Source organism: Bufo gargarizans, chromosome 9 (assembly GCF_014858855.1).
Source record: "Bufo gargarizans isolate SCDJY-AF-19 chromosome 9, ASM1485885v1, whole genome shotgun sequence".
NCBI lineage: Eukaryota > Metazoa > Chordata > Amphibia > Anura > Bufonidae > Bufo > Bufo gargarizans.
Window position 1 is genome coordinate 173,358,198 of NC_058088.1, and position 13,778 is coordinate 173,371,975.

Below are 13,778 nucleotides of genomic sequence, written 5' to 3' on the forward strand. Positions count from 1 at the left end.
ACAGAATGACAATGTGCCCAAATATATAGTAGCAAAATCTAATTACATGTGCTAAATATTCACATGACCAGTCAATACACAAATGTGCAATGTTCAGGCCAGTCATACTTCAGTTAAGGCCAAATGCACACGGTCGTGTTCCGCGGCCGAGAGCGGTCCGTGGAATGCTGGGCTGGATTCCTGTTCAGAGCAGGAGCGCATGGCGTCATTGGTTGCTATGACGCCGTGCGCTTCATGCCGCCGCTGCAGTACAGTAATACACTATACAAATGTATTACTCTACTGCAGCGGCGGCATGAAGCGCACAGCGTCATAGCAGCTAGTGACGCCATGCGCTCCTGCTCTGAACAGGAATCCAGCCCAGCATACCACGGACCGCTCTCTGCCACGGAACACGACCGTGTGCATTAGGCCTCAGCCTCATTCACATGTCAGTGTTTCACAGACGTGTGCTGTACGTGTTCTCCACGGACAGCACACATCCCCATTCATTTTACTGTGTGTATTCAGACATCAGTGTTTTACCACGGTCCGTGGGTCTGTGTTTTTAGCACGTATGCATGCTCTATTTTGTCAGTGTTCACGGATCCATCACGTCCATTATGGTCTATGGGTGCGTGAAAACCACAGATGCCATCCATGTTGCTTCCGTGTTTCACGGATCATTAAGAAGAGATTCTTAGAAAAAAAATATTCAGCTGTGCAGGGTCAGTGAAATACGGATGCTACACGGACAGCAATAAACTGACACACTGACCCAACACGGATCCTTCACGGATGCATCACTGACCACCTGCTCACGGATTTAAGCACTGACGTGTGAATGAGGCTTTATTTGGTCAGTTATTTCCATCAGTTTTTTGGAGCCAAAACCAGTTTCGGGTCAAAAACACAGAACAGGGGCAGATCTTTACATTATACCTGATCTCTGAGTAGGCTTCACTGATCAAATAACTGAAGTGTGAACTCGGCATTAAAGGGATTGCCTTATTTCAGCACATGCATTTATCATGTACAGAAAGTCAGTGGCGTAGCTAGAAATGACTGGGCCCCCCAGCAAATTTTTGAATGGGGCCCCCCCCTCCCTCAGTAATTTTTTCGCAACCCCTTCCTTTCATGCCACCCCCATTCCTGTGGCTAGTAAAGATCGCTCTCTCAGACCAGGCCTGGCAGCTGTTCCATCCGTTTCTTACACTGTCTATACTGTCACTGTATATAATTTCATTGTGTAATACTGTTGAGGAGGCCCTGACAAAAATTTTTAGTCATCCTCCTCCTGGATGGGCCCCTTCTGGGTCAGGGCCCCAAAGCAGCCACTTCCCCTGCTTCCCCTATAGCTATGCCCCTGGAGAAAGTGAATACAAGGCACTTACTAATGTATTGTGATTCTCCATATTGCCTCCTTTTCAGGCTGGATTCATTTTTCCATCACATTATACACTGCTCGTATCCATGTTGCTTGCACAATATAGGAAAAGCCTCTCTGGTGGCCCGGACCGCAGGAGTGGGCATAAGCAGGTGCTTTTTCTCTATTGTGTGCAAGCACGATCACCACTGCTGGATTGCAGAGTGGGTGTAACCCCTGGAAACAAGCAGAGTATAATGTGAAGAATGAATCCAGCCAGAAAAGGAAGCAATATGGACAATCACAATACATTAGTAAGTGCCTTGTATTAACTTTCTCTACATGGTAAATGCCATCTGCTGAAGTGAGACAGCCTTTTTTTTAAAGATGTTCTCAGACTTTTTTATATTGATGGCATGTCCTTGGGGTAGCTCATTAATATCAGATGGGTGGCAAGGGTGACTCCTTTCACCCCCATCAATCGGCTGTTCTTGGTCTTCAGTAGCTCTGGCATCAGATCCACACAGCCTCCTCCCTCTGTGTAGTGGATGGCACTGGTTGCTGCATCAAAAACTGCAGTGTGAAAGCACCCTTAAAGGGGTTGTCCAGGTTCAGAGCTGAACCTGGACAGCCCTCCATTTTCACCCAGGCAGCCCCCCTGACATGAGCATCGGAGCAGTTCATGCTCCGATGCTCTCCTTTGCCCTGCGCTAAATTGCACAGGGCAAAGGCATTTTTCAGAGTTCCGGTGACGTACCGGGGCTCTCCATGGGGCTGACAGGAACCCCGGTGACGTCACCGGCACTGATGGGCGGGATTTGGCTCTGCCCTAGCCAGTAAAACGGCTAGGGCAGAGCTAAAGCCCGCCCCTCAGAGCCGGTGACGTCACCGAACACACTGCCGGGCGGAAGTTACCGCCCGGCAGTGTGTTATTGAAAACAAAAGAGCCCGTGCCCTGCGCGATCTAGCGCAGGGCACGGGAGCGCATCGGAGCATGAGATGCTCCGATGCTAGGCTCAGGGGGCTGCCGGGGTGAAAATAAGGGTATGTCCGGGTTCAGCTCTGAACCCGGACAACCCCTTTAAAAGTCGATTCCATAGTTAAAAAAAAATGTTTATGTAAACAGCTGGGACCAAGGGTCCAGGTACTAGCCTGATGAGAATGAAATGTCAGTGTAAGGCCTCATGCACACGACCGTTGTGTGGCATCCGTGTGCCGTTTTCCGTTTTTTTTCGCGGACCCATTGACTTTCAATGGGTCCGTGGAAAAATCGGAAAATGCACCGTTTTGCAGCCGAGGCCGTGATCCGTGTATCCTGTCCGTCAAAAAAATAGGACCTGTCCTATTTTTTTGACTGACAACAATTCAAGTCAATGGGTCCGTGAAAGAACACGGATGCACACAAGATTGGCATCCGTGTCCGTGATCCGTGGCCGTAGGTTGCTTTCATACAGACGGATCCGAAGATCCGTCTGCATAAAAGCTTTTTCTGATCTAAGTTTTCACTTCGTGAAAACTCATTTCCGACAGTATATTCTAACACAGAAGCGTTCCAATGGTGATGGGGACGCTTCTAGTTAGAATACACTGCAAACTTTGTACAAGACTGCCCCCTGCGACTGCCACCCGATCTCTTACAGGGGGCTGTGATCAGCACAATTAACCCCTCAGGTGCGGCACCTAAAGGGGTTAATTGTACTATCATATTCCCCTGTAAGAGATCAGGGCTGCCAGGCAGCAGGGGGCAGACCCCCCCCCCCCCCCCTCCCCAGTTTGAATATTGTTGGTGGCACAGTGTTCCCCCACCATCGCCCCCCCCCTCCCTCCCTCTATTGTATTAAATCGTTGGTGGCACAGTGTGCCAACCACCATCGGCCCCCTCCCTCCCTCTATTGTATTAAATCGTTGGTGGCACAGTGTGCCAACCACCATCGGCCCCCCTCCCTCCCTCTATTGTATTAAATCGTTGGTGGCACAGTGTGCCAACCACCATCGGCCCCCCTCCATCCCTCTATTGTATTAAATCGTTGGTGGCACAGTGTGCCAACCACCATCGCCCCCCCCCCCCCCCTCCCTCCCTCTATAGCAGTAACATTGGTGGCAGTGTGCGGTCTCAACAGTAGAAGATTCATACTTACCTGGGAGCTGCGATGTCTGTGTCCGGCCGGGAGCTCCTCCTACTGGTAAGTGACAGTTCTTTAGCAATGCGCCGCACAGACCTTTCACTTACCAGTAGGAGGAGCTCCCGGCCGGACACAGACATCGCAGCAGCAAGCAGGTAAGTATGAATCTTCTACTGTTGAGACCGCACACTGCCACCAATGTTACTGCTATAGAGGGAGGGGGGGGGCGATGGTGGTTGGCACAATGTGCCACCAACGATTTAATACAATAGAGGGAGGGAGGGGGGCCGATGGTGGTTGGCACACTGTGCCACCAACGATTTAATACAATAGAGGGAGGGAGGGGGGGGGTCCGATGGTGGTTGGCACACTGTGCCACCAACGATTTAATACAATAGAGGGAGGGAGGGGGGGCGATGGTGGGGGCACACTGTGCCACCAACGATATTCAAACTGGGGAGGGGGGGGGGGGCTGCCCCCTGCTGCCTGGCAGCCCTGATCTCTTACAGGGGAATATGATAGTACAATTAACCCCTTTAGGTGCCGCACCTAAAGGGGTTAATTGTGCTATCATATCCCCCAGTAAGAGATCGGGTGCTGCCAGGCAGCAGGGGGCAGTCTTGTACAAAGTTTGTAGTGTATTCTAACCTGAAGCGTCCCCATCACCATGGGAACGCCTCTGTGTTAGAATATACTGTCGGATCTGAGGTTCACGAAGTAGCTCATATCCGACAGTATATTCTAACATAGAGGCGTTCCCATGGTGATGGGGACGCTTCAAGTTAAAATATACCATCGGATTGGAGAAAACTCCAATCCGATGGTATAAAAGAACTCCAGACTTTACATTGAAAGTCAATGGGGACGGATCCGTTTGAAATGGCACCATATTGTGTCAACATCAAACGGATCCGTCCCCATTGACTTGCATTGTAATTCAGGACGGATCCGTTTGGCTCCGCACGGCCAGGCGGACACCAAAACGACTTTTTTTTCATGTCCGTGGATCCTCCAAAAATCAAGGAAGACCCACGGACGAAAAAACGGTCACGGACCCCGTTTTTGCGGACCGTGAAAAAAAACTGTCGTGTGCATGAGGCCTAAGGCTCCATTCACACGTCCGCAATTCATTTCTATGGGGCCACTCTATGTGCTGTCCGGATCCAGAAATGCGGATCCGCCCTTCCGGGTCCACAATTCCATTCCCGAAAAAAAAATAAGAATAATTAAACATGTCCTATTGCCGGTGTCCGTCTTTTGCGCATCCATGGATCCGCAAAACACATACGGATGTGTGAATGGACCCTACATCTAGCCTTGCATACTGCTGAATAAACACTCTTACTACATAATTAATACCAATCTGATAAGAATAAGTATGGAACCATAACTGATTACATAGTGAAAAATGTGTGTTGCGCAGCACTGCAATAGTCTTGCACCTATTGAATGGTGAGGGTTGCAGAAGCAGTGTCTTCATCCTTTCCCTAGCATTAATGAAGAGAGGGAGGTCACTTGCTGTGTTGGAGGCCTGAGAGCATATCACGTGTCCAAGCTGTGTGGGGAGCAGGGCTGAGCCTTGCCAGGAAGGAAATGTTAGCTACAGAACAAAAGCATTGTGAGCGGGTGTACAGAAAAAATAACTTCTTAATTACCAAACGCATTTCACATCCTTTGTCTTGAGAAAAGCTTGCACACATGCACCAGTGCAGGGACACTTCATTCTAGAATGTGAATAGGATGTTAGATGCCTCGATTTTAGGTTTAAAAAGCAGAACAATAACCATGCCACCCCAGCCAGCATTGAGATCTTCCCCCTACGTCTAAATGATGCTCCCTTCACACTTCCCGTCTGCACGATAACACTCAAACTTTACTGCCTATGAATTTCCACAGCATCCACCATCAAAATAGGGCTTTGTGTGCAGGTAAATTCCACCATGCCATTGCTCATATGAATGTTTAAGCGCACAGGGATTGCACGAAAGCGCAGATGGTTTGCAAATTGTTTTCTCTAGCTTTAACAGCACTGACAGGCTCTTTTGTGTTAACCGTTTTCTCAGGGAGTCTTTATGTGTGCACAGACGGCCATCCTGGAAGCTCTGATTGAGATGTAAGATAATCTGCTTTATTTAATGAATACTACAAAAAAATATCTAAATGATGCAGGGTTTTTATTGGGAAAATATTTGCAGTGTAATTTGCACTCAGTTGTAATCGGGTGTAATACCTGATTTTCTGTGTAGATGTTTGCAAAGCACATGCATGCATTTTGGAATATTTGAACATGTACAGAAAAACCTGAAAGTAACCTTATGGTCCTATATTAGCAATGTAGATATTGTTTTAAATTCAGTTCTTTACATTCCCCATTGAAATAACTATATACATTCAGCCAGGGATATATATATATATACATTCAGCCAGGGATGCATGTTTGTGGAGGGATATCAGTATTCCCATCACAGACAAGGGGGCATATTACAAGGATATGCCCCTATTGTCTGATTGGTGTGCACCTATACCAAGAATGGAGTGGGGAAGGTGGGGGCTGGAGGACCCCGGGTTCCGGCCCCCGCCAAGTGCTCTCCCCAAAAAAGAGAATGGGAGTGACCACTGCTCCCATTAATTTCTAAGGGACCGACGGAAATAGCCGTGTCAGCGCTCTATTTTCGGCGGCCCTCCACCACTTTACCTGCTCTATTCTCGGTGTAGGTGGGGTCACAGAGGTGGGACCTGCACCTATCAGACAATGGGGGCATATCCTAGACATATGGCCCCATTGTCTGTGATGGGGAAACCCCCTTAATGGGCCATATACGTTAGATAAATGTTAGCTGAACATACTGATTTCAGGAGGACCAGCTGAACATCAATGCAGGGGTGCACAATGTTTTCTGGTTGGGGGCCACATTGTCAGACTAAACCAACGGCAGGGGCCGCAAATAAAATTTAATGGGGTATTAACAACTGAAATACTGTATTTATGGCATATTGTACATACAGTATATACTATAAATGTCTGGTTACACCTCCAGGACATACATGAGAAATTATATGTGAGCAGCCACAAGACAGACATTAATGTCTCTAACCAGATGGTTGGGGGGCCGCAGGTTGTGCACCCCCTAATCTAATGTTTATGGGGTTTCTCCCACTCCTTCTATAATGGCAGATGTTTGGGGAGCTAATGGTCAGGCAATTCTTTCCTTCCCCCTCCTCGTTCAGGATACATGCATGCTTGGCTGAGCATGCTTGTGTATAATGATGCTGGAAGAGCTAGATGTCAGCTGACAGCTATATAATATGTATGGCTAGCCTGAAGTACACCAAGTAGAATAAACCAATTTATTACTAGACTAATCCAGACTCAAACAAGTAAAAACGAATCTGACTTCATTGTTGCCTTCAGGGAAGTATGCAGTCACGAGCCTGTTATTCTTAGTCCTGCGGATATGTGCTTTTTCTTGTAGGGCAGACATGGAGGAGGACACATGTGTAATCTTTATGATGAATCATCTGTTGTAGGTAATCTGCTTTAATGCTAAATGTGTCTGTGGTGAATTATATGGCCCATCTTAGTCATATTTTACTGTATATTTTTTGTGAATCATATCTGGTCAACAGGTAGAGCAGATGATCTAATTGTTTTCTGTCTGTAGAGCATGAGAGATTTATAGTTTGATGCAGTCATAGTCCTTCCTAATGGCATGTTTATACAAGCACCAAGAAAAAAATGACCTACATATTTATTTATTTTTAGCCCCTAAAGGGCCGTGAAGTTTTTGTGGTGACTTAGATTTGGCCTCAGTCAAGTTTGCAAGAAGATATGGGATAACTGGTCTGACCATATCATACTTATTAACTTTTGATCTTCATATGCTGAATCAAAGGAATTTTACTGACTATTCACAAAACTGACACAAGGCCATGGTTTTGGTAATCGAGGTGTTCAAACACTTATCACTATAAACCAACTTGCCTGCTACTGCAAACTAGGCAGGCCATTCTTAAATGGACAAACTTGCAGGTATAGAATAGGAACTGAAAAACAGAAACACACACTTTGTAGTCCATAGCAAGGTCGGTTTTAAATTTTTTAAAATCTGTTTTTGAAAAATTTAAGCTGATCTCTGAGTGGTTTCTATGGGCAACATAACCGTTTTATCCTGGCAGACTGTTTTCATAAATAGGGCGTCTGATTACTTCTTTCCTGCAGGAAAAACTGGTGTTAATGCAGATAATAACGCATAATACATATTAAACTGGTGCTGTACCGTTATGCCCTGTCTACTCTGTAATTTTTCTTCTTGGAAGTATTTTCTTTTACCTTCTTCCACTTCTGAAGTATTGTCCTTTTTTAAATTAATATTATTTGGTTTAAGGCCCATTCACATGCCAGTATGAACAGGTCCACAATTTTGCAGAGCGGGTGCTGAGCCATTCATTTCAATGGGGCCGCAAAAGATGCGGAAGCACACCGTGTGCTGTCCGTGTTCATAGTTCCGTTCTGCGGCCCCGCAAAAGAAGATAGAACATGTCCTATTCTTGTCCACAATTGCGAACAAGAATAGGCATTTTCTATGATAGTGTCGGCGATGTGCTGTCCGCATCCGTGTTATACGGATCTGCAAGACACTACGATTGTCTGACATTACGATCGTATTTTCCCTAACATTGCAACAGATTAGTGGCTGAAAAGACCTAGCTTCAGTTCACTTCATGTCTTTCAGTTGCTTAGCAACTGAAGAGCTTCCGGTTTACATAGATTTCAATGTTAAAAAAATGTATTTCTTTTTTTGCCAAACCCAAAACAGTAGTAGTCTCTGATTCTGTGCCCGCTAAAAAAAACTAAAACGTACAAGGGACTGAAACATATATAGATTTTTTTTAACATTGAAGTCCATGCAAATGGAAAGCCTTCAGTTGGTAAATGTTTGCATCCTTTTTTGGGGGTATCTGTTAAACAGATCAGCAAAGCGGGTTTTAGAAATGTGTTGTGAACCCAGCCTTAGGTAAGAGAGATGTCTGACTCTCATCTTCTCAATTAAAATGACTGTTCCACGTCACAGACTCTGCACATTAGGCTACTTTCACATCTGCGAATTCCCTTTCCGCTATTGAGATCTGTCATAGGATCTCAATAGTGGAGGAAAACGCTTCCACTTTGTCCCCATTCATTGTCAATGGGGACAAAACTGAACCGAACGAAACGGAATGCACCAGAATGCATTCCGTTGCATTCCCATTGTGGACAGAATATCCCTGCAAGCAGCGCTCTTCTGTCCGCGATGTGATGCAGAGCAAGACGGATCCGTCGTGACACACAATGTAACTCAATGGTGGTGGATCAGTTTTCTTGGGACACAAAAGAAATCGTAAGTTGTAAGTCAATGGGGGAAGGATCCGTCTTGGCATTTTTAGTTAATACAGCCGGGTCTGTTCATAGCGGATGCAGACGGTTGTATTATCATGACTGATCCAGCAAAAACACTGGTGTGAAAGTAGCCTCATTTGGACAGTCAGTAATCTTTACTGTCAGCCCAAAGATATTTTTTTGACACCTCCAGCCCGGTTTTGCTTGATTGAAAGGTGTTTAAGGAGAGACCTGGCAGATGAGCTCGGGCAGTCAGGGAGGAGTCTATCTTCCTGGCTGATTTTTAGGCTAGGGCTAAATGGCAACATGTGCTAATTGTCTCGCGACAGACAAGGTACAACTCCATTGCAACAAGTGTCACACAATATTTTTAATATGGCAGTCCATCTTGGACGTATTTTTTGGGACTGTTGTGTCCCAGCATGTCGCAATGCGACACCATAGACTATCATAAACAATGTAGCGCAAGGCCCTAGCCTTAACCTATGTTTTCTTTGAAACCCTGGTGAGCTTGTTGACAGCATGTAGCTCCTGAGAGGTTCCCTTTAAATGAAGTTCTGCTCCAGAGCTGCTTACGTTCCTATCAGCTTGTCCATTGATCTTCATAATCCTCACCTTTAAATGGATAGTTATGTCTGGATTTTATTTATAGAACTTTTTATAACATTTTTTTTAAAGGTTTTGCTTCTGTTGCTTCTTACCAGTTCACGTTTCACTGGTTAGCCACCTTTGGCGGTGGTGGGGTTTGGCAAATCCCCTTCCTGGGCAGACCTGCAACGGGAAGCATACTTACCTGCTCCTTGCAGCTCGATCTCTGCTTCTTCGCTCCCCACCCTCGGCTGCCTCTTTCGGGTTCCCTGCAGTAAACATATATTTTGACGCTGCTGCAGCGGTATCAAAGCAGATGTTGACAGCGCAGGACCAAGCACCGAGCAGGTTTACCTAGGAGGGATAATTGCAATTCCTTTTTAGGTTCTTTCCCCCTCCCCCCTCTATATTCCTCAGAATTTATACAGAGATTTAATATATAATTTGCATATTCTCTCCTGATTTTATTTTTTTCTTTCTATATTTTAGATAATAATCATTTGGAGAAACTGTAAGCCTCTCCGAAGATCTAGATAGCAGACACATATTCTAGATCTTGTAAATGCATGTCAGTAGTCGAAAAAGACCTGATCAAGTGGCCACTTAATATTGGAGGAGAATATGCCGAGGACCTTATTAACAAAAAATGAGCGTCTGAGCAAGAACTTTTAATTAACCAAAGGATTGTAATTTCAGGGAAGCATCTGCAATCAAAGATCAAGTATCCTCAGTATAGACCTCAGGAATTATTTTATTTGCCTTCTGAAGAGAGCAGATTTAAAGAGGTTCTTAATCCAGTTCATGACTGGTCAATATTCTGATAAAATCCGGGAACAAGATGCGGGAGCGTTCATCGGGACTAACACAATAAAATGGATCACTGATGGTAGTGTATGCCATTGTGAAATATTGCCTAATGGACACAGTTATATCACATCTGACCTCTGTAAAGAGGATTTGTTAAATCTTAAGAAAACACACTGTGGATCAGGAGGAACCCTGCACAACCATTTCTAGCTTATATGTGCGGATTAAAGGAAATGATTGCCAGAAACAAAATAACTTTCGGATAGCAACATGTCTGCCTCGAAGGTTCTTGTTGATGGGAAGAGCGACTTTACTCTGCCTGTTGAATTGATTAAGGATGATTCTGATACATCTATCGAATCCCAGCATTCGTTTGATTTATGTAACAACCTCGACTATAGTGAATCAGAGAGTCCTACAAACAAACATGCCAGGGACGTACAAAATAGTCAGTATGATAGTGTGACTGGCACGGATAACATAGCTTCCGATGTAGAACACTTTGATATATTGACAAACCATACTGTTTCAGAATGTAAAAAAACTTGGAAAGTTGATTCGCTGGATTTCCAAGCCAAAAACACTGCAGTAAGTTTGTCAAGAACTAACCGTACCAAAAATGGTAAGAGGAAGACTGTGCCCCCGATGCCAAAATGCAGAAAACTGGGATCGCATTATGAGACAGAGATTGTTTCACATAAACTGGACTTTGTGGAAGAGGAGAACCTTTCTGATCAAGAAGAAAGTAGCGAAGATGATAACCTAGATAATTCTCTTCCTTACTCGAGAGATCGCCTTGACCACCGGAAAGAGAGACATCAATATGTTTCGGATCAGTTGGACCCCGATGTCTTACACCTGCTGGAAATGCATCTGCGTAAACAGCAACTTGTTGAAATCAAGGAAGAGCGGGAGGAGGAATTGTTAGATGTGCATGTAAACAGGGAAAAGTCACGCTCAGAATCCTTTAAGCTGTTTAGAAATATATCTCCAGTTTTGGATATGGTCCTTGAGGAGCCGGAGCTGGAGCATTCAGGGGACACATTAGACGAAGGTAGCAAAAACCCTTCAGACCTAGACTCTGATGATAGCAGCAATTCGTGTGCAGTGGAATTGGGTCTAATGGAATCTCTGCAGAACGATTTAATGAGTAAAAGTAGTAAGATAGACAAACACGAGATAGCTACAATTCTTCAGACGCCAACCTCTAATATGTCCACAAGAGAAAGCAAAAGCAAACAGAAGGCAGCATTGTGTGACGGCAATGATGATAAAATGAAATGTGAAACCATTAACAATAACGAACCCAAAGCAACTGCAGATATTTTACAAATGGATGAAATTCCAAAGCCAGTTGATGGAAACGTTACATGTGACTTTAATTCAGATTCCCCTGTGCTCCAAAATGGACATGATTTAGAAGTGAAGTCAGAAGGCAATACTTGTGACCCATGGGAAAGGTTAACTGAAGAATCTGGGCATCATAAAGATGCAGAAACTGAAAAAGCTAGTACGGAAGAACAAGACCAATGCTTAAGTATTGGCTCTGAAAACAAAGATGTAAACTATGAAGGATTATCCGATACAGAGGCCTATGTTACCTACACAGAGACAGCACCCATTGATAGCAAAGAAGAGACCTTTACTGAGTCAGAGTCTTTGAGACCTGAAGATACTTCTAAAGAACAATTTCCTACTGTAGATGGAAACCTTAAACCACATGGCATCAGTGTACCCTGCTTGGATGGTAACATGTCTTTGCCCCCAGTATCTAAAAGCACTGATTTTCCAAAACAGGCGGATAACTTTATAATTGAAGAAGTTTCTTCTGAACAACATGGTGATGGTAACAAACCTCTGGGGGGAGAAGACATAGGCCAAACAAATCTCAATGAAGAACTAAAGGTTAGAATCAATTACTGTAGATTGAGGTTTTACCGTGATCTCCTGTTTCAATGATATGTATATATTACTTGTCTGGTTTAGAAGATCCGTTCTCAAATGCCCTATTAGGGAGTTCTGATTTTAGGAGAGGGAGACCCTCAAAGGGAATTTGTCACCACTGTAGTATTTTTTTATTATTTATTTTCCCACTGCCCCCCATTCCTCCGCTGTCAGTGTTTAAAGCTGCACTGAAGTATGTTATCAGGACTGCTGTGCATGCGCACAGGAATCCTCTCCATTATGTCAGCATAGCCCAACAGTCTTGGCTGGGTATTTCAGCACAGTGTTGAGCTTTAACAGCGTGTTACTAGGAGGAAAAGGAGGTAGTAAGAAAATAAGTGATCTAGACTCTTTTATCTGCGGTACTACTAATGTATTACTGCAGATAGTAGTCCAGAATCGTGGTGACAAATTCCCTTTTAGAGAAGCTTTTTGTCAGTATGATCAACCCTATTAAACAAGGTAAAGTGCCTGGTAGGGTTGATCATGATGATTAAAACTTTCATTTCTTTTGAACTTTTATAGACGTATTTATTTTTTATATTTATGCAATTTAGGCAGGTTCCGTTCAGTACATTCGCCCTTCCCCTTTGATTCATAGAGCTAGACAGCCGTGTGTGATGGTGCCTGCGCCGTGTCTCACTTCAAATTGGTGGTCAGCGTTCTTTATAGTGTCAAAACAGCCGTTGATGTCAGTGTGTTCCCCTATGATTGCATGATTTTGCTAATGTACTGTGACTTATATGTATGCATTCATTTGTGGCAGCGGAGCCTCTGCAGAAGGGAGTGAGCAGTGTGCGGGAAGGAGAGGACACTTACTATCCATCCTCCCTGCTGCTGCGCTCGTCCGCTGTTGCCTCCACTTCCGGGATCAGTGATTTTCAAAGCAATATTGCTTAATTTCCAGTTTTTTAGTGCTGCCAGGGAATTGCTGTGTGGTTGCTCCACAAACTACAGATTGGTAGGGTTTCTTTTGAGGGTACCCTGTCTACCAACAAGGACCAGGTGAGAGGACTAGGCAGGAATCTTGCCCTGTCAATCAAGAAAGAGGGGGGGGGGGCGGTGGGTCTGGCAGAAAATGCAAGGGTGCACAGAGGCGTTCCCATGGTGATGGGGATGCTTCAAGTTAAAATATACCATCGGATTGGAGAAAACTCCGATCCGATGGTATAAAAGGGACTCCAGACTTTACATTGAAAGTCAATGGGGGACGGATCCGTTTGCAATTGCACCATATTGTGTCAACGTCAAACGGATCCGTCCCCATTGACTTGCATTGTAATTCAGGACGGATACATTTGGATCCTCCAAAAATCAAGGAAGACCAACGGACGAAAAAACGGTCACGGATCACGGACCAACTGAACCCCGTTTTGCGGACCGTGAAAAAATACTGTCGTGTGCATGAGGCCTTATGCAGCTCATACTAACAGCAGAATAAAGTAGAGACAGGTGAGTTGATTTCAGCGATCTGTCATTTATAAGTTAAAAGTAAGTGGCTGCCGAGAACCAACATCACAATCATTGCAGACCGGGCCTGGAAAAGAGTCGCGACCACCTGAGAAAAGTCCTGGTCATTCCTGCTCTCCTGCCC

General features: G+C 44.8%; 1 protein-coding gene across 5 annotated transcripts in view; it reads left to right on the forward strand.

Moving 5' to 3' along the window:
• Positions 1-13,778, forward strand: part of LOC122919601 — a 143,876-nt gene that overhangs the window by 23,577 nt on the left and 106,521 nt on the right. The window contains exons 1-4 of one of the 5 annotated variants that reach the window (XM_044268713.1): positions 5,336-5,396; positions 5,532-5,581; positions 6,942-6,996; positions 9,923-12,145. In XM_044268713.1, coding sequence (XP_044124648.1) covers positions 10,511-12,145 — 1,635 coding nt within the window. In that variant the 5' untranslated portion in view covers positions 5,336-5,396; positions 5,532-5,581; positions 6,942-6,996; positions 9,923-10,510. Of the gene's footprint in view, positions 1-5,321; positions 5,397-5,531; positions 5,582-6,941; positions 6,997-9,922; positions 12,146-13,778 lie in introns of those variants that run through there. The other 4 variants (XM_044268712.1, XM_044268715.1, XM_044268711.1 and 1 more) reach the window with 4 other exon arrangements.